Here is a 22,037-nt window from a genome sequence, read left to right on the forward strand (position 1 = left end):
CAGTGCCCCCAACGTAAGGACATGGAACTGTTGGAGCAAGTGCAGAGGAGGTCATGACATTGATAAGAGGGCTGGAGCACCTCCTCTAGAGAGGGAGAGAGAGCTACGGCTTTCCAGTCTGGAGAAGAAAAGGCTGTGTGGAGACCTCCTAGGCACACTGGAACAGGTTGCTTAGGGAGTTGTGGGTGCCCCAACCCATACAAAGTCAGGTTGGATAAGGCCACGAGCAGCCTGGTCTAGTGAGAGGTGTCCCTGCACATGGCAGCGAGGTTGGGACTAGATGATGCTGAAGGTGCCTCCCAACCCTTAACATTCGAAGATTCTTAATGAAACCAAGACATACAACACAGAGTCACTAACTGTTGTGTATTAACTTTCATGCAAGTGGACAAGTTTCTGTGTTTTCCTGAAAGACAAATTGCCTCTCACAGAATTGCTGCATGTTGTTTGAGGACTACATCTTGCTTACTACACCGAGAGAGGTAAATGATCACCAGGTACCACCACAGCTCTAGTTTTTCTTTTACTTGCAGTATTTTTGTAATGCAAAACAATATACTGAAGGGTAAAAACCCTGAAGGTAGCAGGAGTAATAGAAGAAGAAAATCCCCAGCAAAATAGATCTCCAAACAATTTTTTTAAAGAAAGAGTGGGAGGAGGGTTGGAGCAGGACATGAGGGTGTCTCTACTACTACAAGAGTGTATTTGAATGTTCTATTTTTGCATGAATAAACATGGAAAGTAATTTTCAACTAAAATAAGAGTTACAAGTCTGAAGTATAATCTAAAAACCAGACATCTCAGAACAGGAGGAAGAAAGGAAGGACAGTTGGTTCTGATCAATTGTGGCATTATGAGGCAAAACAGAACAAATTTATGAGATGCCACAGCTCAGGTTGCTTGGTTAATTGTAAGGGGAACTGTAATGGATAAATTAACACTGTCTTCTTAAAATGACACAGGAAAGAATGAAGCTTCAATTAGCACACAGTGTGGATCCTGCTCCTGGAGAAGGCAGCTACTGTCTGAAGCATGAATGGCTCCATGCTTTGGGATAGCAACCTACGCAGATTCTTTAAGTGAAAATATATATGTGTTATCTGTCAGAGTGTTTCTTGGATTTACATGGAATCGTAACATTTTATAGCAGTTCAAAGATTTACTATGGTCAGTTTTCATGCTTTATCCTTACCCTCAGGTTTCTTCATGATATCCTGACAGATATAGACTTCGGTATGATTAACTTTAACTCTTCTTCAGTTTTTCCCACTGTGCAGGCTATGGTTGCATTCACTGTCAGTTTCATAAGGTTGTATGGAGCAGGATTATCCCCATCAGCTTTGGGGTAGGAAGTATTCCAAGTGCAGGAAAAGCGCTCTTCTATAATCTTGCAACCTGATTTATCAGGCCAAATGTTGTTCTGACTTGTCACATGCCATGTGATATCAGGTGTGTTAGATGGAGGACAGACGACAGGACAGAACTGGCACCCTACCATCAGGAAGAGATGCAATTAAGGCAAACAAGATCTAGCCCTTCCCTGATTGGTCACAAGCCTAATGAATTATCAGAATAGTCCTATCAAGAATGTGTTTGTATGCCATTAATTTCTTTTTTGTTTTGGTTTGGGTTTTTTGGTGTTTTTTGGTTCTTTGTTTTGTTCTTTTTGTGGTTTTTTTTGGTTTTTTTAATTATGGGCATTCTCATTTTGCGTGGCATATCTTGCCATGAGAATAGGTCTACAGTATGCTACAGGTTTTGGAAGCTGGAGCTGTTCCTCCATTGCATGTTATTTCACCTGTCATATAAAAAGAAACACAGAATTAGAGGCATGGTTATAAATTTCCTTCTCAGTTGTTACAGGTGTTTTTTTAGAACTTTTATGTTATCCAATGATCAGCATAGGTCATACCTATAGCACCCTATCTAGAGCTGTCTGTAATTGTACAAACAAAGTTATTGTACATGTAAGGCTGCTTGGAAATAGTACTGTAGAGTTAGTGGAAATTTTTCTTGCTTGAATGCCAATTACTTATTCATGAAATAATTCTTCAGAGATTTTCTAAATCATAGTTAAAACATTTACTTTTAATATTTTAAGTTAACTACTGTGAATTAAACTGAGATAAGACATCTAGACACCTTTCATAATTTCTGAACTCTGTCATTTGAGCAATGTCCACACCATGGGCTGTCTGAATTTTGTTTGGAACAGTTTGGAACAAAAAAAGAGTTCAATTGTGTCTTTGTGGAGTGAAGGTGCCCAGCCGTGGCAGATATTTGATCAGACATTTGGGAGAGATCAGGAGAACCTCCTGCTTCTGCCTTTTTGAGAGCCAAACAAATCTTCAGGTTATCAGAAAAACTTTCAACCACTGCCCACCACTGCTGATGGTTTTCAGCACTATACAGGCTGAGCCCAGAAGAAAACCATGTTCAACCAAAATAAATTGCTACTGGGTACTGCCGCTACTGCTTGCTTCTAGGAAGTACCTAATCTGGGCTAGAAATGGGATAAACTATTACTTCTTAAATGTTCTCCTAGAACTTTAGGACTTTGTTTTAACTTTTCTTAGCTGCTGTTTTCCAGGGACAGCACATGACATTCTGCTGTTTCCAGATGCATAGGAATTCATGCTGAATGTATTCTCACTAGTTTCTCAGATAATAATGTTTGGGATTTTAGGCTGATGGCCTTTTTGACAACCTTTCATGGTGTTAGGTTTGAAGGGAAGGTGCCATCAGCCTTGCCAGTGGAGCCAGATTTATGAAACTTTCTCTGGACATCTTACTTTGCTGTGTCAGCAAAGTTTGCAATCTGTAAGAATATTCATAAACATGTTTCTGAGTTAGGAATGCAAAGCTAGTTTCTTTTTCTGACCTCTTTTTGCAGCCATTCTCTCTTCCTCTTTTTTCTTCTCTTCCTCCAGAGCTTTAACTTTTGCATCATACTCATCAGCACGGGTCTTCCACTCATTTCTGTTGTTCAGTAGCCCATCAAGCATAGGTTGAATTTCCTCATGGAAACGGGAAAATTCCTAATCAAAACACACCTCTCAGTACAATGCAGTGCAGAGGGAATGCTTGTCCATACCCCAAGATAGACTCTGACACCTCACATCCAAAGCTGATGCTGTGCAGAAAGCATCAATGGCAGAAAGAGGCATCATGTTGCAAAGCCCCCAAAAAGGGCGGATTTTCACTTGTCTAGCTGTCCCTCTCCCCAGAAGGGGTGTTGTTGCACCAGGACTCAGATGGGATTTGAACCCCTGTTGATAAGGGTGGGGTGTGTAAGGGTGCACTTTACCTTGTAGACGAACGTGCACACAAAGTCAATGAAACCCACTTGAAGCTTTGGAAGCTCAGCAGCTTTCCTTCGGTCCATCATGGGCTGTGGGAGGACACAAATTCACCATGATTTATGAGAACACTTGATTGAAAAATACACCTCTATTTTCTCCTCAAAACTGCCTTGTTGTGTCAGTCTGGCAGTCCTGTCATGCTGTCCTAAAGACCATCCATCACAGCTCTCTTCCTCGGCTGCAAAGTCGTGAAGTGGGTTCATTTCCATTGCCATTTTAGCAGAAATTTTAGACAGTATTTCAAGTGTCTATAAATGGGGACAAGAACAAGTTTTTCCCTTGTGCTTCTCAGATACCAGAAAAGGTTCATGTTGTAAAGTGTTGAAGAGGTTTTAATGTGTCTAAAACATGACTCAACAAGAAATTATACTCTTAAAAGATCTTATTGAGTACTATATAATTTGTGATGTCGCTGTGGGTAGAGGGGGTACATGAAAGTCTACTTTAAAAATCCCCAAGCCACACAGGTGGAGGCCATTTTAAGGAATGTCTTCTGGCTCTTCCAATGTCAAATTTGTCTATTCAGAAATGCCCTTCCATTTACCAATAATTCTGTGACTCTATGAAGTCTGTGTTTCCAGTTTTTCTCTTTATTAGAAAATTCTTCTTTCCTCTATGATTTATCTGTTTCGTTTTTCATTTTTTCTGTAAGGGACCTGCACAGAATCTCCAGGGGGAATCACCCCTTGATGGTTCACAGCTACTGAACCCATCCAACCACATGGAGAGCTAGACAAGAGGCACTAGTCACTGTCAGGGATGCTCCTCACTATCTCAGAACTTACTTTTCTGAAGAATTTTGGCAAGCACCGTGATTTCAAGCAGACACAGAGCACTCAGAGTAGCACTGCTTGTAGTAAGTCTCTTCTGAGACTTGCTGTCTGGACTGAACTGCCTGGCTCTTGCATGGTACTTACAATGGGCTGCTGCTGAAGGACGCTTATTTCCAAATCTCCTTGCTCCCAGAACTCGGCTGCTACCAGTAGAGCTACCTACATTGACACAGAGGGAAAAAGAAAGTTGGCACCCATAACTTGATGTGCTTCACGTCTCCATTCTGAAACAAATCTCATTTCTTATCCTTCTGTTTCTTCTTGTCCAACCACAGCCTCACTCTTTTTCTTGGGAAGGGCAGATGTGGCAATAGGATTGCACCTGTCTAGTGACAGCTCAACAGTCCTATTGCCCTGGATCTCATTATGCTGCTGCTCATCTATTGGGAAACATTTCCACCTTGTGGGTGTCTATTTAATTTTTTATTTTCTGTTGTCTTTTCTTCATGCTGAACAGGAAGGTAGGCTTTATTTCTTTTACTCTCCTTTAAATTTTAGTGTTTATTGTTTAGCAGTTGCTCAAGTACCATTCAGGAATTATCTCCCAAAATCAAACAACTGAGCAAACTGAAGGCAGGTACTGCTGTAGTAAAGCCAGTGCATATGTACATGTAAAAAAATCTCACAACAACCCAAAAATCTATGTAACTGGGAGGTTTGGTGGGTTTTTTTTTTGTTTTGTTGTTTGCGGGTGTTTTCATTTGTTTGGTTGGTTGTTTTTTGTCTTTTTGTAAATATGAATTTTATACAGAGCTCACAACTACAATCTGAAAAATTGGTAAATGCATCAAAACCACAGCTATTCCTTGTGATAGGAGACTTTGATTTAGCTTCTAGACAGCTTAGAAATTGCATTACTTTGAAGTATAAGCTATAGAAATCCATCAGAATATTGAGCACCTGACCTTACTCTGGACTTCCCAAGGCTTTGTGATAGCTGACAAGTCACAGGCAGTCATCATCATGGCCCTAAAAGCAGGAAAGAGATTAATTTACTGTTTGTTTATCCCTTGGCCCCTTCTGAATCGATAGATGTTTTGCTGTAACAGCCTTGATCCTGACTGAGACACTCTTCAAAGGTCGCTCTCTTGATTAACATAGAATTATGATGGGGAACTACTTGTTTCTGGTACTGTTTGCGGCTTTAGTCTTTGCTGGGCTGAACTCCTTGACTTTGGAGTAACACCTTTGGCTCCCCCATGGGTGTGTAGCAGTGCAGACTGCAGTGGAGTGGTGGGAGCATTTCATCACCAGCATAGGGCATCCTGCAAAGTATCTGTCTCGTCACAACAGCAGCATTGTGCAACTCAGACTGGTTGCCACTGGGAAGAGCAGCTAATGTATTGGATGTCCCTATTTGTGGCCTAAAGGGTGATCTGGTAGGAGTATATAACCAGAAGGATCCTGCATCTCCTTAGGAGTATATGATCAACAGGACACTTATTTGGATGAAGAACTACTTTAAGCTTTTTTTCCCCTGGAATTTTTCTCTGCTTCTCCATAAAATCAAATCTGAGTGGCCAGTAACATATCACTTGCTGACTTTGCAGTAAGTGCAACACAAAACATATCCTGGAGCTCTCACCAGGTGTCCACATCACTAACCTTTCCCCAGAGCCAATTACTCACATCACAACCTCTTTCTTTGTAGTCTCCAGAGACAAATATTCAGTCCAGGCCGTCGCACTGTCATAAGTCTTAGACTCATCAACGATCTTTTGAAACATTGTTCTCTTTCTTTGGCGGGGTGGGTAGGAAGGAAATAAAAAAAAAAAAAAAAAAAAAAAAAAAAAAAAAAAAAAAAAAGAGAAATCAATGAAACAAGGAAACCAGCATGTCAAATGTAGGTGGCTGGTCCTGGTATTGGTAACTCTGTCAGAAGGGTTTCCGGTAGCTGCTGTCTGGACATTTATGTCCCAATAAAACCAAGCACCATCATCTGCTCCCTCAAATATTGTAAAATAAGTATAGTGGTGAGATATGAGCAGGTCCTTGAAAGTATGAGCTACTGCAATTATGTCAGCTGAGAAATGCTTCCACCTTTGTTGGAAGTACAAGAAATCTTTTCCCTCAAATGTTAAGCAAACTGCAGAAACCTAGAACTAGCTGGAGTATTTTTAAAGCTACCTGGCTTTATATACTTAGTCAGGCATTGTTAGCCTTGTTTATATAATCTATATATATGTATAGAGAATTCTGATGAATGGTTTATACACAATACACCCTTGTCTGGAGTGGGGTGAAATCTGGTGAAATCTGAGGTTTCAATATTAGCAGAGAAAAGAGTTAGGCCATATCACAAAGTGACTTGTGTAGGTGTTCTATCATCAATAATCCTGTATCTTAGCTCAGCCAAGCCTTTGCTTGCAGTTCATGGAAGCAAAGAAGGCAAGAACCAGTTTGTTCCCAACTGGTGGGGAAGTGGTGATATATAGATGGATATGCCAAACAGATATTGTATCTCCAGAGTAAGTGTTCTGGGTATTCCAACCTCCCTCAAATCCCTCTCTTTTTTGACTGTTCAAATTTTGTGTGATTATACTGTAATGCAAAACACAGAAGCAGTCTCTGGTCTTCCCACAGTATTTTGTAAGCACATTTTGAAAGCTCCTTGCTAATTTGGAAGTTGTATATCATTGAGTTTCAGCCTCATATTCCAGAAAGTTATTAGGAACTGCTCTGAGATTTTGGCTTTCTTAGTCCTTGGGTGTGAAATAGACTATGAGCTGGACATTCACCTACAATTAACTACTTGTTACTCATGTCGTTCTGCTCTCACAGAAAAGTTAGTCTAGTCCTGGCCAATCCACTTGCCATTTATGAGTATTTTCAGAGCTCAAATGCAAGGTAAAAAAAAAACAAACGAAAAGAAATCTTGACATTTCCTCTCATAGGGGATCACATAGCCATGCCTTGCTTGCAATAGAGGGCTAAAAAGTCACATATATGATATAATTGAGTCGAAATTCAAAATTCTTTTGAATTATTTGAGTTGTCCAGCCAGGTCTGAGGTCAGTATTAAAGGCAGCCTCCCAAAGCCAGTGTCTCTGGAGAAAACTGCTGCACAGGTAGGGGGGCTTTCAGAGCAAAGCATCACATTTGGCCTTTCTAAAGTGCTTTCTGCCTTTCACACATGGTGTGTGTGACCAACTTACTTGAAGTAGAGTGCCAGGTCTGTTGCTATAATGGCAATTTCCATCAGGTGAATCACATGCTCATGCTGTCTGCGGTTGAGGTTCTGGCATATGTTCAGTGACTGAAAAGCAGAGGAAAGGACATTGGAAAAAATCCAAGTTCTATGTTGTTATGAGTTCCTGGCCACTTCCCTTTCCCAAGTATGTTCATTTTTTTTTTTCTTTCAGTGGCTCAGCTTACTCCTCTCAGGTGCAAGTGGTGTGAGCCCATTCACTGCATGTAGTGCCATTTCCCCTTTAATTCACTGAACAGGGGAAGGTTGTCATACAGTGTCTACATAAACCCTATCTCCTGACTCCAGGGCAAATTTGCCTGAAATTAAAAGTTAGTTGTGAGAATGTGTCAGCCTTGGCCCTGTCAGAGGGGCTACAGAAGAACAACCCTGTATTTAATATATTCCTATGGGGATAATCACGTGGCTTCTGAAGAAACCAAGTCATGCCTTTAGGAAGCTGGCATGCTTTGGTGCTGGATGAGCATAGAGTCCTTTCGAAATGAGGTAGCTGCAGTTTCTTGGCATCCAAGCTGGGGAAAGGTCTTGCGCTGACCGCTCTGTTGTTAATTAGAAACTTCCCTAAAAGGAAATTATTCGTGCCCTTATACTACAGTTCATTACCAACCTCCTCAGAGAGCAAGAATTTTCCAAATTCCAAGTGATGTCTCTCTAAAATAGAGGATCCATGAAGTTTAGCTAAAGGGTTTTGAGATCTGTTTGTATAAAGGAAAAATGGAAGACATTAGTGTGGCACGTAAAAATGAAAATAGTGTCTAATTTTGTATTTCATTTCTGACACACACTTAAGTTCAATTCTTTTTAAAAGGCTTATGAGTAACTTTTTAATAGGCAATTACTTCAATCTAGTAAAAGATTCTTGTGGCACTGCTGGACACTGTGTAAAGCAGTCTTTCAACAACAAATTTCACTCCAAATATTGTTTATGACTGCAGTGTAATGACTCAGTAAGTTTGTTTAGTTCCTACATGTTGATATCTGGAATAGGAACAGAAAAACCTGCAGTCCTTGGACACCTTGCTGAAAAGCAAGGCCCTCTTGTATCAAAAATACAAATCAATTTCACTTAATATTTTTTCAAAGCTCCAGGAAATATAAGGCAATATAGTCAGCAAGCATTGGAGGAGGGCTGTGATCTGACTACTTCAATTGAGCAACACAGCCTTGGCTAGGTGAGGAAATTATGCAATTGTTTATCTGTAGCTAAAGACTACCTAATGAGAGCAACATTTTCATGGGTGCTTTGTTTCTGTAGGTAGTGAGGGCACTGCAAAGCATGGTGCTTTCTCCACAGATACAGCAAAAATTGGTCATCTTATGTCCAGGATGCTTCTGTTGGCATCCTAAGACTCCTGAAATGCTCAGGATACTGAGTGCCTGCTCTACACTCTAAGGGTAATATAGAGTTCTGCTTTAACAGAAAGCACCACAAATTTTCCCCACTGGCCAAAGCATAAGCTCAAACACTGCAGCAAGCTGAAAAGCAAGGTAACTTCTAAAAGAAGGTTGTCACCATTGTGCATGAAACAGAGCTGTACTGGAGTTTGATGTGGTCACAGCCTGTTTCCACTTCAAGCAGGAGCAACAGAAAATGGTTTGAAGTGGTAAGAAAATGCTTACTTCATTTGGTAGAGGTTGTTGGTTCCCCTGTGGTCAATGTCATGGCACAGAGCTGCAGTTACCATTGCAAGAGCTTCGAGGTCAGTGTAGTAACGCTTCAGTTTGCCAGTCTGTGGGGAGAGAATTTATATGCCATATGTTAATATCTCTGATGGGAAAAGATACTGAGCAGTGGCTGCTGTGTGCTGGCGATGTCCAGGGAAAGTCCAGGAGAACCAAAAGTATTTCTGAACTGAAACGCAATACACGGTTGACTTAGATTAAAATGGGGGATCAGCCTGAATCAAAATACTTCAGACCCAGGCAGGCACATCTGTAGCATTTATGTGTTTGATGCACATGTGGAAGGGTTGGCTACCCACTGCTACAGAAGCCTTGGCCCTAGGATTCACCCAGCCTGTCATAGGCACCCCTCCCAGTCGCTGGACACAACAGTAATTTCACTATTATAAGCCGCACTGAGTATACACCGCAATTCTGGGTGTCAGCAACTTTTTGTTCTTTGTCCATACATAAGCTGCACCTGATTATAAGCCGCACATTACAATACAGAGTGTGAGAAAAGGTATCTACTCTATCACCATCTGCTGAGGGTGGGGGCAGTGATCCTTATCTCAACGGCAGATAATCTGCTAATGGGCCATCCATTGAAACCAGGTGGGGCATTGTTCTTTATCTTTTCACAACCCATCCTTCCTCCAGCGAGTCATTTTCTGCTAATGGCCATTGAGTCCCACTGTGGGACTGATAAAATTACTGCATCCCATTGGAAGTTGTTCCAGCCAGGGGGAAGAGCCCAACATTTCTTACCAAGATAAAAACAGAGGCTTTGGGACACTAAGGTAGCCCCTTTCTCCACTGGACTCCAGAGGAAAACCGGATTTCTCCACATCACCACTGGACCTCCGGAGGGAAACTGCACCTTCTGCAGGAGCACTGCTTCAACTGAATCACATCTGTCACTGCAGGAGGATGCAGCCACCATTTAATGGGACTGCTACCAACACCCTGCCTGACGGGGTGTCAGGTTGCACTCTGACTTTGTCAGGGTTTGGAGTTTGTTTCTTTGTAGTACTGTATTTCTATTTTAATTTCCCTAGTAAAGAACTGTTATTCCTAATTCCCATATCTTTGCCTGAAAGCCCCTTGATTTCAAAGTTATAATAATTTGGAGGGAGGGGGTTTACATTCTCCATTTCAAAGAGAAGTTCCTGCCTATCTCAGCAGACACCTGTCCTCCAAACTAAAACAACAACTTTTTGTTCTTTGTCCGTACATAAGCCGCACCTGATTATAAGCAGCACTTTGGGTTCGGACCAAAATTTTAGTCAAAATGGTGCGGCTTATAACCATGAAATTACTGTACTCCTTGAAAAGGCTCTGCATCTTTCTGGGCAATATGGTTGTCAAGCTGAATCACCCGAAGGATTGCCCAGGAGTGGTAGGCATAAATGTGCTGACACACATGTGGGCAGATGTGTGACAGATGTGTGGAACTGTCTTCATTGGTTCCTGGCTGGTCAATCCCTGGTGCGGAGGAGGAGTCTCACCCTGCTTTTCTTGTTGAAAAATTTCTTGTTGTGAGAAATTCCATGTGCCATGTTCACACTAGCAATAGACTCACACCTGTGTCTGTTCTGGATGGATATGGAAAGCATGAGTTTGTGTCCATCCCAGACAGCTGGCTTCAGTCTGTCTCTTACCAGAATTCTCACTCTGGAAGAGTGGAATTCCTGTAGTCTCTCTCCTCTACCCTGCAGAAGCACTTAGTCTGGGATGTATTCAACACCATACACATCTGTATCCATGAGAATCAAAGCTTGATAGTGACCAAAGCTTTCTTCACATGTAATGCAGTAACTGTCACTTCAGGCAAAAGGAAAAAAAAACCCAAAAACCTCTTTTAGCAGGACCTGTGTTAGGAGTGACAAACCTTTTTCCTACAGCAGGGCTTGAAGGGAGCGTGAGACAGAAGACCTGCTGTAAATAAAGCTGTGCCAGGTAATTATTGGGGTGGTGTTACCTTACCATCAGGAGGGTGAACATGGTCTGTGCTACATTGAAGCCATGACGCCAGTTGTGATAAGTTATCTTCCGGTAGCCTTTGCTGACAGAGTACACAAACCTTACCAGAACCTGCCAGTGGAGAAGAGGATGTTAGTGTGGATGATGAAGCTGCTACCTGTTCATCTTGCAATAAGGGTCATGTACCAAAATCAAGGATGAGGTTCAAACCAGCTCTACAAAGGTGGGCCCAGAAAGGGATCAGAAACTGTAATATCATCAGGCTACTCTGACAGTGTTGAAAACCTAGTAGACAGCAGAAGTGGGCACTACAATGTAGCCGTTTTCTAATATCTCTCTTGCTCTTCTTTTGTCTGTTTATTTTTTGTAAGAAAAATAAAATCACAGAGATACCTCTGGAGTGAACAAAAATCAGCACTGCCTAGAGGAGAAGAGATTTTATCTTACTGTTTGTGAATTTATTGAATTTTGGTGTTTCTCTAGATTGTCACTCATGACATTTGTCCCTTTGTCCTGTAAACTATTAATACTGACCTCTCTTGAAGAGGTAAGGATCTGGGTAGACATGAATGACATTTATATCTCCTAAAGAATTACAATATAGGGCATAATAAACCCAGAAAACTGGGTTTGCCCCCTCTGCAGTCTACTTTTCCATTTGTACTCCCTCTTGTAGCTATGCAGGATTCTCCTTAAAGAGCAAATTATTTATTAATGAGTATTCATTTATTAACATCTCAAATATAAGAATTGCTGCTTTTTACACCACTTCCAGGGGTTAGTTGTTCCGGAGTAGATATTTTGAATATTTTTGACCCTGACATTTTGAGTGCAGGAAGCACAGAGGTAATTCCCGTTCACTTCCCTCCTGATTGCCATCCAGCCTTTCCAGGGTGAAAACTTCCTGCAGTTACTCCCAGATCCCACTAGATGGAAGTCGACTTCATATGATATGCAGAGAAATCCCTTCGGAAGCAGCAGAGCTGCGGAAATGCCTGTTTCCCAACTCCTATAGGGCTTTGCACTGCAGAAGTTCGCAAGTCAAGGCTTATGGGGTCCTTGTCTCCATAGGGTCACAACATTCCTGTCCACAGGTCAGTGACAGCTGCGCCGAATGAAGGCGCTTCCATGTTTGCATGGGGATGGAAAACCGAGGAGTGGGTTTCAGCACATCTGGGCTGGAAGCTGCAGGGCACACACTGCAGCGAAGGACAGGCACACAGGTAGGCTCTCCCCAGGTTGCTGCTGGGAGTGGCACCGGGTACAGAATGTGCAGTCAGCACTTGGCAGCATCCACCACTCCCTCGTACAGACCTCATGGCAAACCCACCTCTGCAGGCAGCCGGGAGCGGAAGAGAGCAGAACAGGCCAACTTTATGCTCCAGTCCTACCTGAGAGACTGTTCCAGCCCTCAGCAGGATCAGGACACACAAACCCCTCTCTGCAAGCCCCCATGAACCCCGTCCTGTGGCTGTTTTGAGAGCTGAGCTGGGTGTGCACAGGGACCTCAGTGCCAGCCACAGTATGGGTGAGTCTGCTGTACATCCAAGACAGGAGATCCTGGCTTTTGCCAGCTCTTACCTCCTGTGGGATCTGGAACTTTTTCACCACGCCAAGCTCGTAGTACATCTGAATGCCACACTTCACCAGCTCTAGCTCAGTGCAGTCAAAATCTGAGAACCTGAACTCATAGATTTCGAATTTAGTGGGTCCTGGGAGTTCTTCTTTCTGTAAGACAGGTGGACTGGGTTATTGCCGTTCTGATTATGTCATTCCTAAGTTTGCTAAATAAAAAAGTATCAGTCTGATGCTGGTTTTCTTTTAGAATATAGCACATAAATAGACTGAAATGAAGCTGTTCATGGTAACCTCATTACTGGAGGAAGAGGGAGGGCAGTTTTGTGCAGGACACATTGTTTCCTACTAAGCATTTGATTTGATGTAGTTTGAAGACTCAAATGGGAGAATGCTTACAGCCCTCCTTAATTACTCGGGAAAAACAAAATGCATGACAAGCCAAGAAGGCTGATGTGTTTCCAGATGGACTTTGAACGCCTTGAGATAAAGAAGTAGAGAGCAGGGACTCCCCAGGAGCTACAGAAGGCATTTGCTGATGCATACTAATGATAATCTCAAGCTCACACAGCAAAGGAGGGCAGGGTATGCTTTGCCTTCACCCTTCACCAGGTAACAGCATGCCAACACTGGGAACTCCTCCCTACATCTATGCAGGCAATACTTCTTGCCAGGCTGTTCTTTACAGCAGTGCATTGTTCTTACCAGAATGCTTGCCAGCTCCTCTTCGTCACACTCACTTGGCTCCTTCCCCAGCTTTTCTCGTGTTGGCTGCAAAAAGTATGGGTGTGTTAAGGACACAACTGAACCCCACTGGACTTTGCACTGGGCAGCTTTGGGGCAATCTAGGGCAGCTCTCATATGCACATTGTGCTTCTTTCCTGGACCTTATTTCAATTTCTTGTATTTAAACACATTTTTCTTGGCAGTGTTCTCCCTCTCTTTGATTTTGTTTTGTCTCCCTCACTTGGAAATGTCGCCCTAGAGCCAGTGTGGGTCCTCTAACTTCACATCCTCAGCACTAAGGAGATTTTTGAGGAATAAATCAGTTTCTGGGCCCCTCCTACAGCCCTGCCCTGAGTAGCACCTCCAAGGTCAGCTTTGCTGAGGAAGTTAGAACAAACACAAAGCAGTGTGCCAGGGTGGAGGGCAGACCACAGAACCAAAAGAAAGACTCGCTCTGCGGTTACTGGGACCTAGGCCCAGGTGCTGCCACCACGTCATGGTGGCTGGAAGCATCTCTGTGGAATGGGACACCTGTGTCTGTGCCACAAGTTGTGGGCCAGGCCGGCACACTTGGGTGTGAGCTTCACGTTGCAAGGCATTACCAGAATTTCCTGGATTTCATCCTTGTCACATTTCACGTGGTAGAGCACCATGTCCTGAGCAATGTCCTTACGGTTCTCCAGCTTGTTCATCTTATCGTATGTGTCTGTGTTGAGCACAGACCAACCCAGGAACTGCGTCAAGGACTTGGTAAGGGGAAGAGAAGGAAACAGTGAAACAGCCATAACATCTGTTCCCCAAAAACACAGATATATGACACTGTATGATACATTTTGAGAGTAGCACAACCTCGACTTTGGCCAAAATTCTAGCAATGAGCAACCACATCTTTGCTCCAAGCTGTGACTTGCTCCTCAGTAAAGCAGGTTCCCTGCTGTTGAATCAGCCCAGGCCTTGAGAGCATCCATGCTGTGGAGGTTGAAGGACCCTCTGTCCAGTTCAGGGTACAAAAAACTATTTCTGTGTTGCTGCATGTGTCTCCAAGCCTGTGGAAATGTTTCTGTCACAATGGTGACAGCAGGTCAGGAGCTCTCACATCAAAAGAGAGCAAGGTGGTCTCATCACCTTTCACAAGTATTTATTCACATCCTGTGTTTGTTTTCAATTTGTTTGCTGTCCAGTGGCCAAATCAAACTGATTTTTTCCCCACTGTCTTTTTATTTGACAAGAAAAGTCTGCTTCAGGAAATACCCTTATTGATAATAGGTGCCAAGGGTTAAATACTTTGTTTCATTGAAAGTAGTATCGGAGCATTTCTAAGGAGCTAGGTCTTTAATCACAGCCACTGCTAGTGGATTTAATAGCTGGCCTCCGTTTTTATCCTAGCTACATAGATAATTTCTGTGCAATTTTTCGAGGGACTTGCCCGGCTGTCAGGTGTGTGAACACAAGTCAGAGTGGTTGTGTTGGCACACAGTAGCTGCTCATGGCTAGGTGTACAATCCAAGAATACTGAAAAAAGATCACAAGAACATAGTTGGGTTTCCCATAACAAACTCCCCCAGTATTTCAAAGAGTTGCTTTCAAAGTTTTCAAGCTAATGTATAGCACCTCTCCAAGTAACAAAGATGCCCACTCAGCTGCAAAACACTTGGGATGCTTTGCAGGTGTACATGCAACAGTAGTGACCTCTTCAACAATATGAATTTCTTCCATCAAGAAACTATACCTCCATAAGGGTTTCATCCTGTTCATCAAACGGTTTCCCATCTTTTCGGTTATAAAATGTGACAACACCAACAATTTCTTCCCTTTTATTCACTATTGGCATGGAGAGAACGTTTTTGATAGTCCATCCTGATTCATCTAGAGGACCTTCCTTGAAGCAACAGCAAGCAGAAAGACATCATGTACTTAATATATTTTCTAAATACATGAGCACTCCAGTTTTACATTCAAAGGCAAAGAAGTATTGATATGCTTAATATTGACTGTACATTAATTTTCTGAAAAAAAGGGTGAAATTTAATCCTTGACAGAACTGGAAATTTTCACAATACCTGAAAATTAAACATCTCATCTGCAGCAGCATTCATAATGTTGCAAATCTAGGGGATCACAAAGAATAAAAAGTATTACAATATGGGCAACGAGAAGTAAAACTGCCAAAACAAAGGACTGATTTGCTGAGAAAGCAGCACAAGTATTATTCATCTCAGAAAGACTTGAGGAATCCTAGGTTAAATACTTACAAATCCACTTTCAGCCACATAGGTTGGCAGTCCAGTAACTAGTGCCCAGTGATCCGGGGTAGGATTTCTAACAAAAGAAAATGTATAAGGGAAATTAAAAGTGTATGTTTACTGAAAAATTATCATGGAGCTGAAGTGTATTCAGCTGATAGCATAATTCAGGTTTAGATCTGGAACCCCCAGTCCACAAATGGTCCTGATAAAATACCAGATTGCAGAGACATTATAAAAGGTCATTCCTGTGTGTGAAGGCCACATTTCAGACCTTCAACACAGAGAAAGATGAAAGAAGATTCCTGGCTAAGGATGTCTGCCAGCCTGAAGTTTGAACACTGCTGTACCCAAGAAAAGGGGGCCTTTTTTGCAGCACATACATTAATGTAAAGCAGTGTTAGCAGAACTGGGGAAACCTTTCTTATGCCAGATTTACCTAAGCTGCCCAAGGCTACTCTGAAAAATTCAGTGGCAAGAAGAGGGGGCAGCTCTTAGGGAGTCCCAGTGCATCAGGAGAGGAGAAAAGGCCAGAGCCAACCTTAAGATTGGGTCAGTGATAGAAGGATTGGAATGAAGCAAGGAAACCTCAGCACAAGGGCATCTTGGATGAGGCTCAGCCACTGACACAGGGAAGGCGTGGAGGAAAGTGATGCCTGGTTGCAGAGAATTTTGGAGCCTGACTTCCCAGTCAGGACCCCAATGCCCTTGAGGAAATCTTTATCCTGCAGAAATGTGAGGTGAAGCACCAACTTACATTCTGATTCTTGATCCTCTATGAGCCCTTTACATTTGTCCACACAGATGTCTTTAAAGCCTGGGGAACCTTGTTTTTATCTACACCCTGTGTCAGTACCTAGCATTCAGCGACCGGGCACTTACGGGATGACTTTAATGTCTTCTTTTCCATGTAATATGTAATCAATGACCTTGTAAAAGACTATTTCCTACAAGTAAAAAAAAAGAGTGGTGTTGAAAAGAGTGGTGAGGCAATGCATCCAGAGAGGAGAGAGTTAAAGAAATCTTGTTTTCACGTACCCTGCCATCCGGGGTTCGAGGTCCTGTGTAGGGAGGTACTTCTCCCAAAAGGACTGGCCACAGGTCAAAAAATTCCTGGTTTTAAGATTTAAAAAAGTATTTTTAGAGTAGAAAAGTGCATCTTGTCTGGACCCTGAAAGCAACCATTGCTCTACCGTGCTGGTTTTGGTTTTGTGTAAACAAGACATGAAATAATGAAGCTAATTCAATACTAGGCAGCAGAATGACACCCAAATATCCAAATCTGGAAGTGTCAGGTGCATTTATGTGGCTGCATATTACCATCATCTGCCTAGATAGAGAGTGCTGATTCATTCAGTGAACAGTAAGCACTGGCTGTACTCAGAGCAAACAGTTATGACAGTGTTTTCCTATTCTTCATTTCCAAAGTATGGCTATTGCCTGACCTACTACCCACCAGATTGAATGAGCAAAATACCTAGTTTGCTTTTTTTTCCTTATGATACGTTGAAATGTCAATCCAAGTGTCTTTAGCTTGCACTAAAGGTCTTTTAATACACCTTTTCACAAGACAAGATGCTACAAGAGCTCTGTCAATAAGACAGTCAGCCTGATGAGGGACAAAGAGGGCTTAAACGGCAAAGGATGCTGTGTAAACCCCCATATGAAGTCTGCCAAAGGTGCAAACCATCACACCAAATCAGAGGTGATTTCGATTCTGCCAGCTTGTTCTTATGAAGCCAGATTTCATCTAAAAGCCTGGATGTCGTGAGCATGAGTGAGTCCTTGAGGAAGGTGTCCGGTTTGCTGATGGTTCCACAGGTGTCTCACTGTACTGCTGATACCCACAGACTTTGTGAGGTTTTGTTTGTGCTGCAGACTTTGACCAGGATTGCCAAAGTCAGACAGATCTCCTCCTCCTCTGTCTTCCCAGCCTCCAGCAGTCGCATTTCAATGATAAGCTCTTCCTCTTTCCTCTCATTTCATTAACCCATTATCTCTGCACAGTAAAATATGCCAACCAAAGTAGGAATAGTGGCTCAAGGCTCGCACTTTTAGTACATCTCAGTGAATTGTGTCCGCGTGCATCCCCCTTCAGTGGATAACAGCGATCAGAAAGATGCCCAGCACACATAGGAGCACTCACCTTCTGCTTTGTCATGTCCAGCAGCCCGACCGAGTACCGGTCGCAGTTCAGGTAAGCCCGCACTGTGTAAAAAGCCTTGTGGAACTGCCTCTCAATGTCCGTCAGCTCCTCAAAAACCTTATTAGCTGACCACAACAGCACCTGCAGGACAAAAACAAACTCTAAGCACAGCCTTTCTCGGAGAGATGGGCTTCCCAAATGTTGGGCCACAGCTCCTGAAAAGTGCAGGAAACCTACACTGCTTGTTCACACTGGGAATTGCTAGGGAGAAAGAGCCAGGTCATCATAGTGCTATGTAGGAGGCATTCATCTGTAGAAGCAGAGGTTACAAATACTGCTCTGAAATGGTGGGGAAGTCATCTACACTCCTGCTTACCTTAGTAAATGCATGTGTGCCTGTAGCCAAGGTGTGTGTCTGGCTTTCTGAGCCCAGGAGACGCGAGGAGCTGTGCTCCTGAAGCACTGAGAGCTGCAACCTGAAGCAGACTGGACCTGGGCTTTCAACCAGCAAAAGTGTGTCTCACCTCTTCACTAGGCACAAGTAGATGTTTTTGAGCAATTCTGAGCTGCACTGATCTCTCTTTCTAATCCATTAACTGGGACTACTCTGCCATTTGTATGAAGTCTGAGCCGTTCAGTGTCAGCACCCCTCAAACAGGATAGTGCTGTTGTCATACAAACCATTAGACGAAAATGAGCAGCAGTTTAGCTTTTTGGCGCTTTACAGCACGCAATAAATACTGAAAGCCGCAAGCCCAGTGAGAAGGACTGAGAGAAACAACTGAAAAATATCTAAGTCAAGGAATGGTGTAAAGAAGTTGATAAACATATTATATGGTCTTGTAATAAGACTTTTACACAGCATCTGACCACAAGTCCTGACTGTCTTTGCATAAGCCATTTTACCCACAGTTCATCCAGTCCATTGGTGTTGCAATATTAAAATCCTAGACCACTTTGAGAATGTAATTTGCTCACTCTCTACTACATTACTTTAAATTCTAACACAACGACCTATAATAACTTCCACACAGCCCTTAAGACCAGAGGTTCAACTATTAGTTGAGGTATTGGCAGAACTAGAGCAGTGTGTCCTACATCTTGTTCTTGCTTTCATCCCTTAGTGTGGACCTGCTCAGACAGCAGTAATGTCTGAACACAGGACTCCTGGGTTCAGTCCCAGACCAGAATCATCAGGCCTTCCACCTGATGGGTCTCCACTTTGTCTTCTAGCTCCTTTCTTACCCTGACTAACCCTACTGCTAAGCTCTCAACAGGAATAAACCTTTGCTGGTTCTACTTTAGTCAATTATTCATCATTGCTGGCATCTGTATCACTGGACCATCATTCATGACTTTGATAAACAAAAAAAATTAGGCGTAATAGATGAATTAGAAAGTATAAGTGCTGTCCCAAAGCCTCAAAATAAACATTCATTCTGCATCCATTTCACTAAGACAGGTAATTATTCTCCATGGCAGTCCCATTGGAGAATAGAGGATGGCTGCCACGAAGTATAAGTGCAATTCCATGTCCTCTTGAGTGACAGCTATTGCTTACTGCACAAAGTGATTGCAAGGATCCACATCCATCCCAATAGATCTGAGAGTCCTACTGTAACTCAACTAATGGAAAAGAATTGCGCCTGAATTTTAATCCAGAATGCTCTAAACTCCTAATGCATATTCTTTTCTACTGATGGAGGCCAACACAACATGCATATCACAATTTTACTGGCTCTAAGGGGAGATTCAATAGCACTTTTTGATGAGCAGATGAGGGGAAAATGCCACATTCTTAAGTGTTTCAGAAAATCTCTTGGTGCTTCTATCTGAAATGATGAAATGATTCAAGAATGGTTCACAGCCTCAAGTCAGCCAAATATCTAGAGGTCAGTCCTGCTGAAACTGCTGCCACTGCATCAGGTCCCACACTTTTGCCAAAAGCAGAAAAAAGAGAGTAACAATGGACTCTGGGAAGGAAGCAGTACCTGAAGGCAGCTGAGGGTACTTCTTTCCTTCTGCTCTTCAGGAACAAATCTCTGAAGAAGACCAGATTCACCCTTTAAATCAGAAGAAATGAGATAGCCAATCTGCATTTTCACTCTTACCTGGCCTCTTCGAGTCTCACAGTTGTGAAGATAACTCAAGTGATAAATTTTCAAGTTCAAGGATGCAAAATTCAGATACTTCAGAAAAAGCTGAAAAGGCAAATTGTGAGATTTAATTGAGTGCAGTAGCAACTTCATGTGCATTGTATTTCATAACACTGCTTTACAAGGATCAAGATAATTTCCCAGGATAAATGCTTTGCTTTGCACTGCCATGAAATGAGGCTTAACCCACTGTATCTTCTCTGAAACATCTGAGATAAGCATCCTCATTATAAGCCTCTTGTGTGAGAGTGTGAGTGCTCTTCAGGGAAACCCACACCAGTGGAGTGTCACGAAAGCAGGCACCACCAGCGTAAAAGGATCTCTGTTACACAACAGAAACTGGAAACTTTGGTAGGAACTCAGCTACTGACCACTTACTGTTTCATCAGAGCTGGTGAAGTGTGGGCCGTTCAGCTTATTTATAGCCACAATGACAGCAACCAAATCTTTTCCATTCAGGATGGGTGTCGCAAGGATGTTTTTTGTAGTGTAGTCGGTGAGCTCATCAACAAATGGGCTGAACTGGGCGCACTGTTTAATAGAGAATTTACAAATAAGCATTTTTCACAACGTGTCTTGCACCTAACTCTGAGCATAGCCCCTTAAAGTAAGCTGCCTAAAGAAATTTTTGCTTAAAAGTTACTGAGGAAAAGAAAAGAGTTAGTAGAAAATTGGACCACAAAGCTAATGTCAAGAACAGAAGGTGTGGCTTATGACTAAAACACATGCAGTTTTAACTTTCTGTGAAGATCTTGCCAATCACAAGCTTTACCATGTCAAACTCTCTCAGGACAAGGGGACTATTCTCAAATTAATGACATTCATCATGGTACCTCCTTCATCCTTTCCTCTGACTTCTTGTTAGCACTGCAGAGTGGGTAGCACTGCATAGCCACAGGATATAAACTAGTGCAGTCACTGGCAAGTTCACTCACCCTCATTTTTCTTCAACTTTTACAATAAGGCTTGTTGTCAGCTTGCAGCATCTACCCCTAGTTCCTCTTGAAAAGCAGAGAAAGGACAGTTCAGGGAAAATAGATGGCCAATCACTTCACCTGCACAGGACCATATCGATACCATCATCACCTGCCACGGGGGAGTACAGGGATGGTCTTGCTGACCAAAGATATTCTCCCAGCTCAGGTGAATAAATTGTCCTCTGTAAGTCGTTCTATTTGGGTTAGAAAAAGCCACACACCAGAAAGAATGATCACCCCCTAATGAATCTTCTCCCCATTCCTTCCCTATTGTTGGCCTTTTCTGCCAAATGGGGTAGACCAAGCTTTCAGTCTCTTGGTCTTTTTCAAAGGAATTGTGTTATGGCAATGTCTAAGAGCACTAGAGTTGGACTTCAGCACTTAGCTCAAGGATCTGAAATCCTCCCTTGTATTTGGAGAAAGATCAGAAACAAAAAAACTTAAATAACTTAAAGTTACATTCTGATGCTTCCCCCAACATCAACAATCTGCCCAGCAAAAAAATAACCAAAAAACAAACCAGGTTGCAGAACCCAAACAGTGTCTCGGTGTGTTCTGTGGAAGACAAGGAAGGTTTTCCTGAAGGGTTGGGATATGCCTGCACTGAGCAACAAATGAACAAATAAACAGATGGTCTCTTTCTAACTAGCAAACAATAGATGGAGTAATCCCAAATGCCATATTTGGGTCACATGGATTTTAGTTTTATACCTATGATTAGAACAAGCAGATTGTTATTCCTGCCATCCAGGTTTACATGATTGAACCAGAAGTATGGGGAGTAAATACTGTCACGAAGGCATAAACATAAAACATTTAAATCCCTCAGATCCCTGTTGATATTGCAGATTGCAATTTTTGCTGAAAGAGGCTTTTTTAGTCTAAGATTGTCACTTGCTGCTTCTGATGAAGATTGCCCATACACAGGTTGCAGTTAATGTACCTGCTCTGTGGTCCACTCCCTCTGTTTGATAATAATGCCTCTAAATGCCCTTAGCTAAGCTTCATCACAGCAAATATTTTCAAAGTCTTCTGAGCCCTTTCTGGACTCTCTGTAAAGAATTTCTATGTCTTTGCCACTTACTCATGGAATATAAAATTTTGTTGAACATTCTATGCGCACTCAGTACAGATCTGACTACTTCACTCTCCTCTGCTGGACTAGA

General features: G+C 42.5%; 1 protein-coding gene across 2 annotated transcripts in view; it reads right to left on the reverse strand.

Annotated features, from left to right (window-relative positions):
- Nucleotides 1-351: 351 nt before the first annotated feature.
- The window catches only part of PDE6B (phosphodiesterase 6B), a 32,023-nt gene continuing 10,337 nt past the window's right edge, over nt 352-22,037 (reverse strand). Inside the window, exons 4-24 of one of the 2 annotated variants that reach the window (XM_033084970.2) lie at nt 20,273-20,425; nt 19,850-19,939; nt 17,739-17,879; nt 16,631-16,705; nt 16,475-16,539; nt 15,602-15,668; nt 15,410-15,457; nt 15,079-15,228; nt 13,952-14,095; nt 13,329-13,394; nt 12,630-12,776; nt 11,052-11,159; nt 9,024-9,133; nt 8,011-8,098; nt 7,351-7,451; nt 5,825-5,932; nt 5,101-5,164; nt 4,280-4,354; nt 3,308-3,391; nt 2,882-3,038; nt 352-1,798 (exon numbers count right to left, since the gene is read on the reverse strand). In XM_033084970.2, coding sequence (XP_032940861.1) covers nt 1,740-1,798; nt 2,882-3,038; nt 3,308-3,391; nt 4,280-4,354; nt 5,101-5,164; nt 5,825-5,932; nt 7,351-7,451; nt 8,011-8,098; nt 9,024-9,133; nt 11,052-11,159; nt 12,630-12,776; nt 13,329-13,394; nt 13,952-14,095; nt 15,079-15,228; nt 15,410-15,457; nt 15,602-15,668; nt 16,475-16,539; nt 16,631-16,705; nt 17,739-17,879; nt 19,850-19,939; nt 20,273-20,425 — 2,100 coding nt within the window. In that variant the 3' untranslated portion in view covers nt 352-1,739. Of the gene's footprint in view, nt 1,799-2,881; nt 3,039-3,307; nt 3,392-4,279; nt 4,355-5,100; nt 5,165-5,824; nt 5,933-7,350; nt 7,452-8,010; nt 8,099-9,023; nt 9,134-11,051; nt 11,160-12,629; nt 12,777-13,328; nt 13,395-13,951; nt 14,096-15,078; nt 15,229-15,409; nt 15,458-15,601; nt 15,669-16,474; nt 16,540-16,630; nt 16,706-17,738; nt 17,880-19,849; nt 19,940-20,272; nt 20,426-22,037 lie in introns of those variants that run through there. The other variant, XM_033084971.1, reaches the window with a different exon arrangement.

The sequence above is a fragment of the Catharus ustulatus genome, chromosome Z, assembly GCF_009819885.2.
Source record: "Catharus ustulatus isolate bCatUst1 chromosome Z, bCatUst1.pri.v2, whole genome shotgun sequence".
In the NCBI taxonomy this organism is placed as follows: Eukaryota; Metazoa; Chordata; class Aves; order Passeriformes; family Turdidae; genus Catharus; species Catharus ustulatus.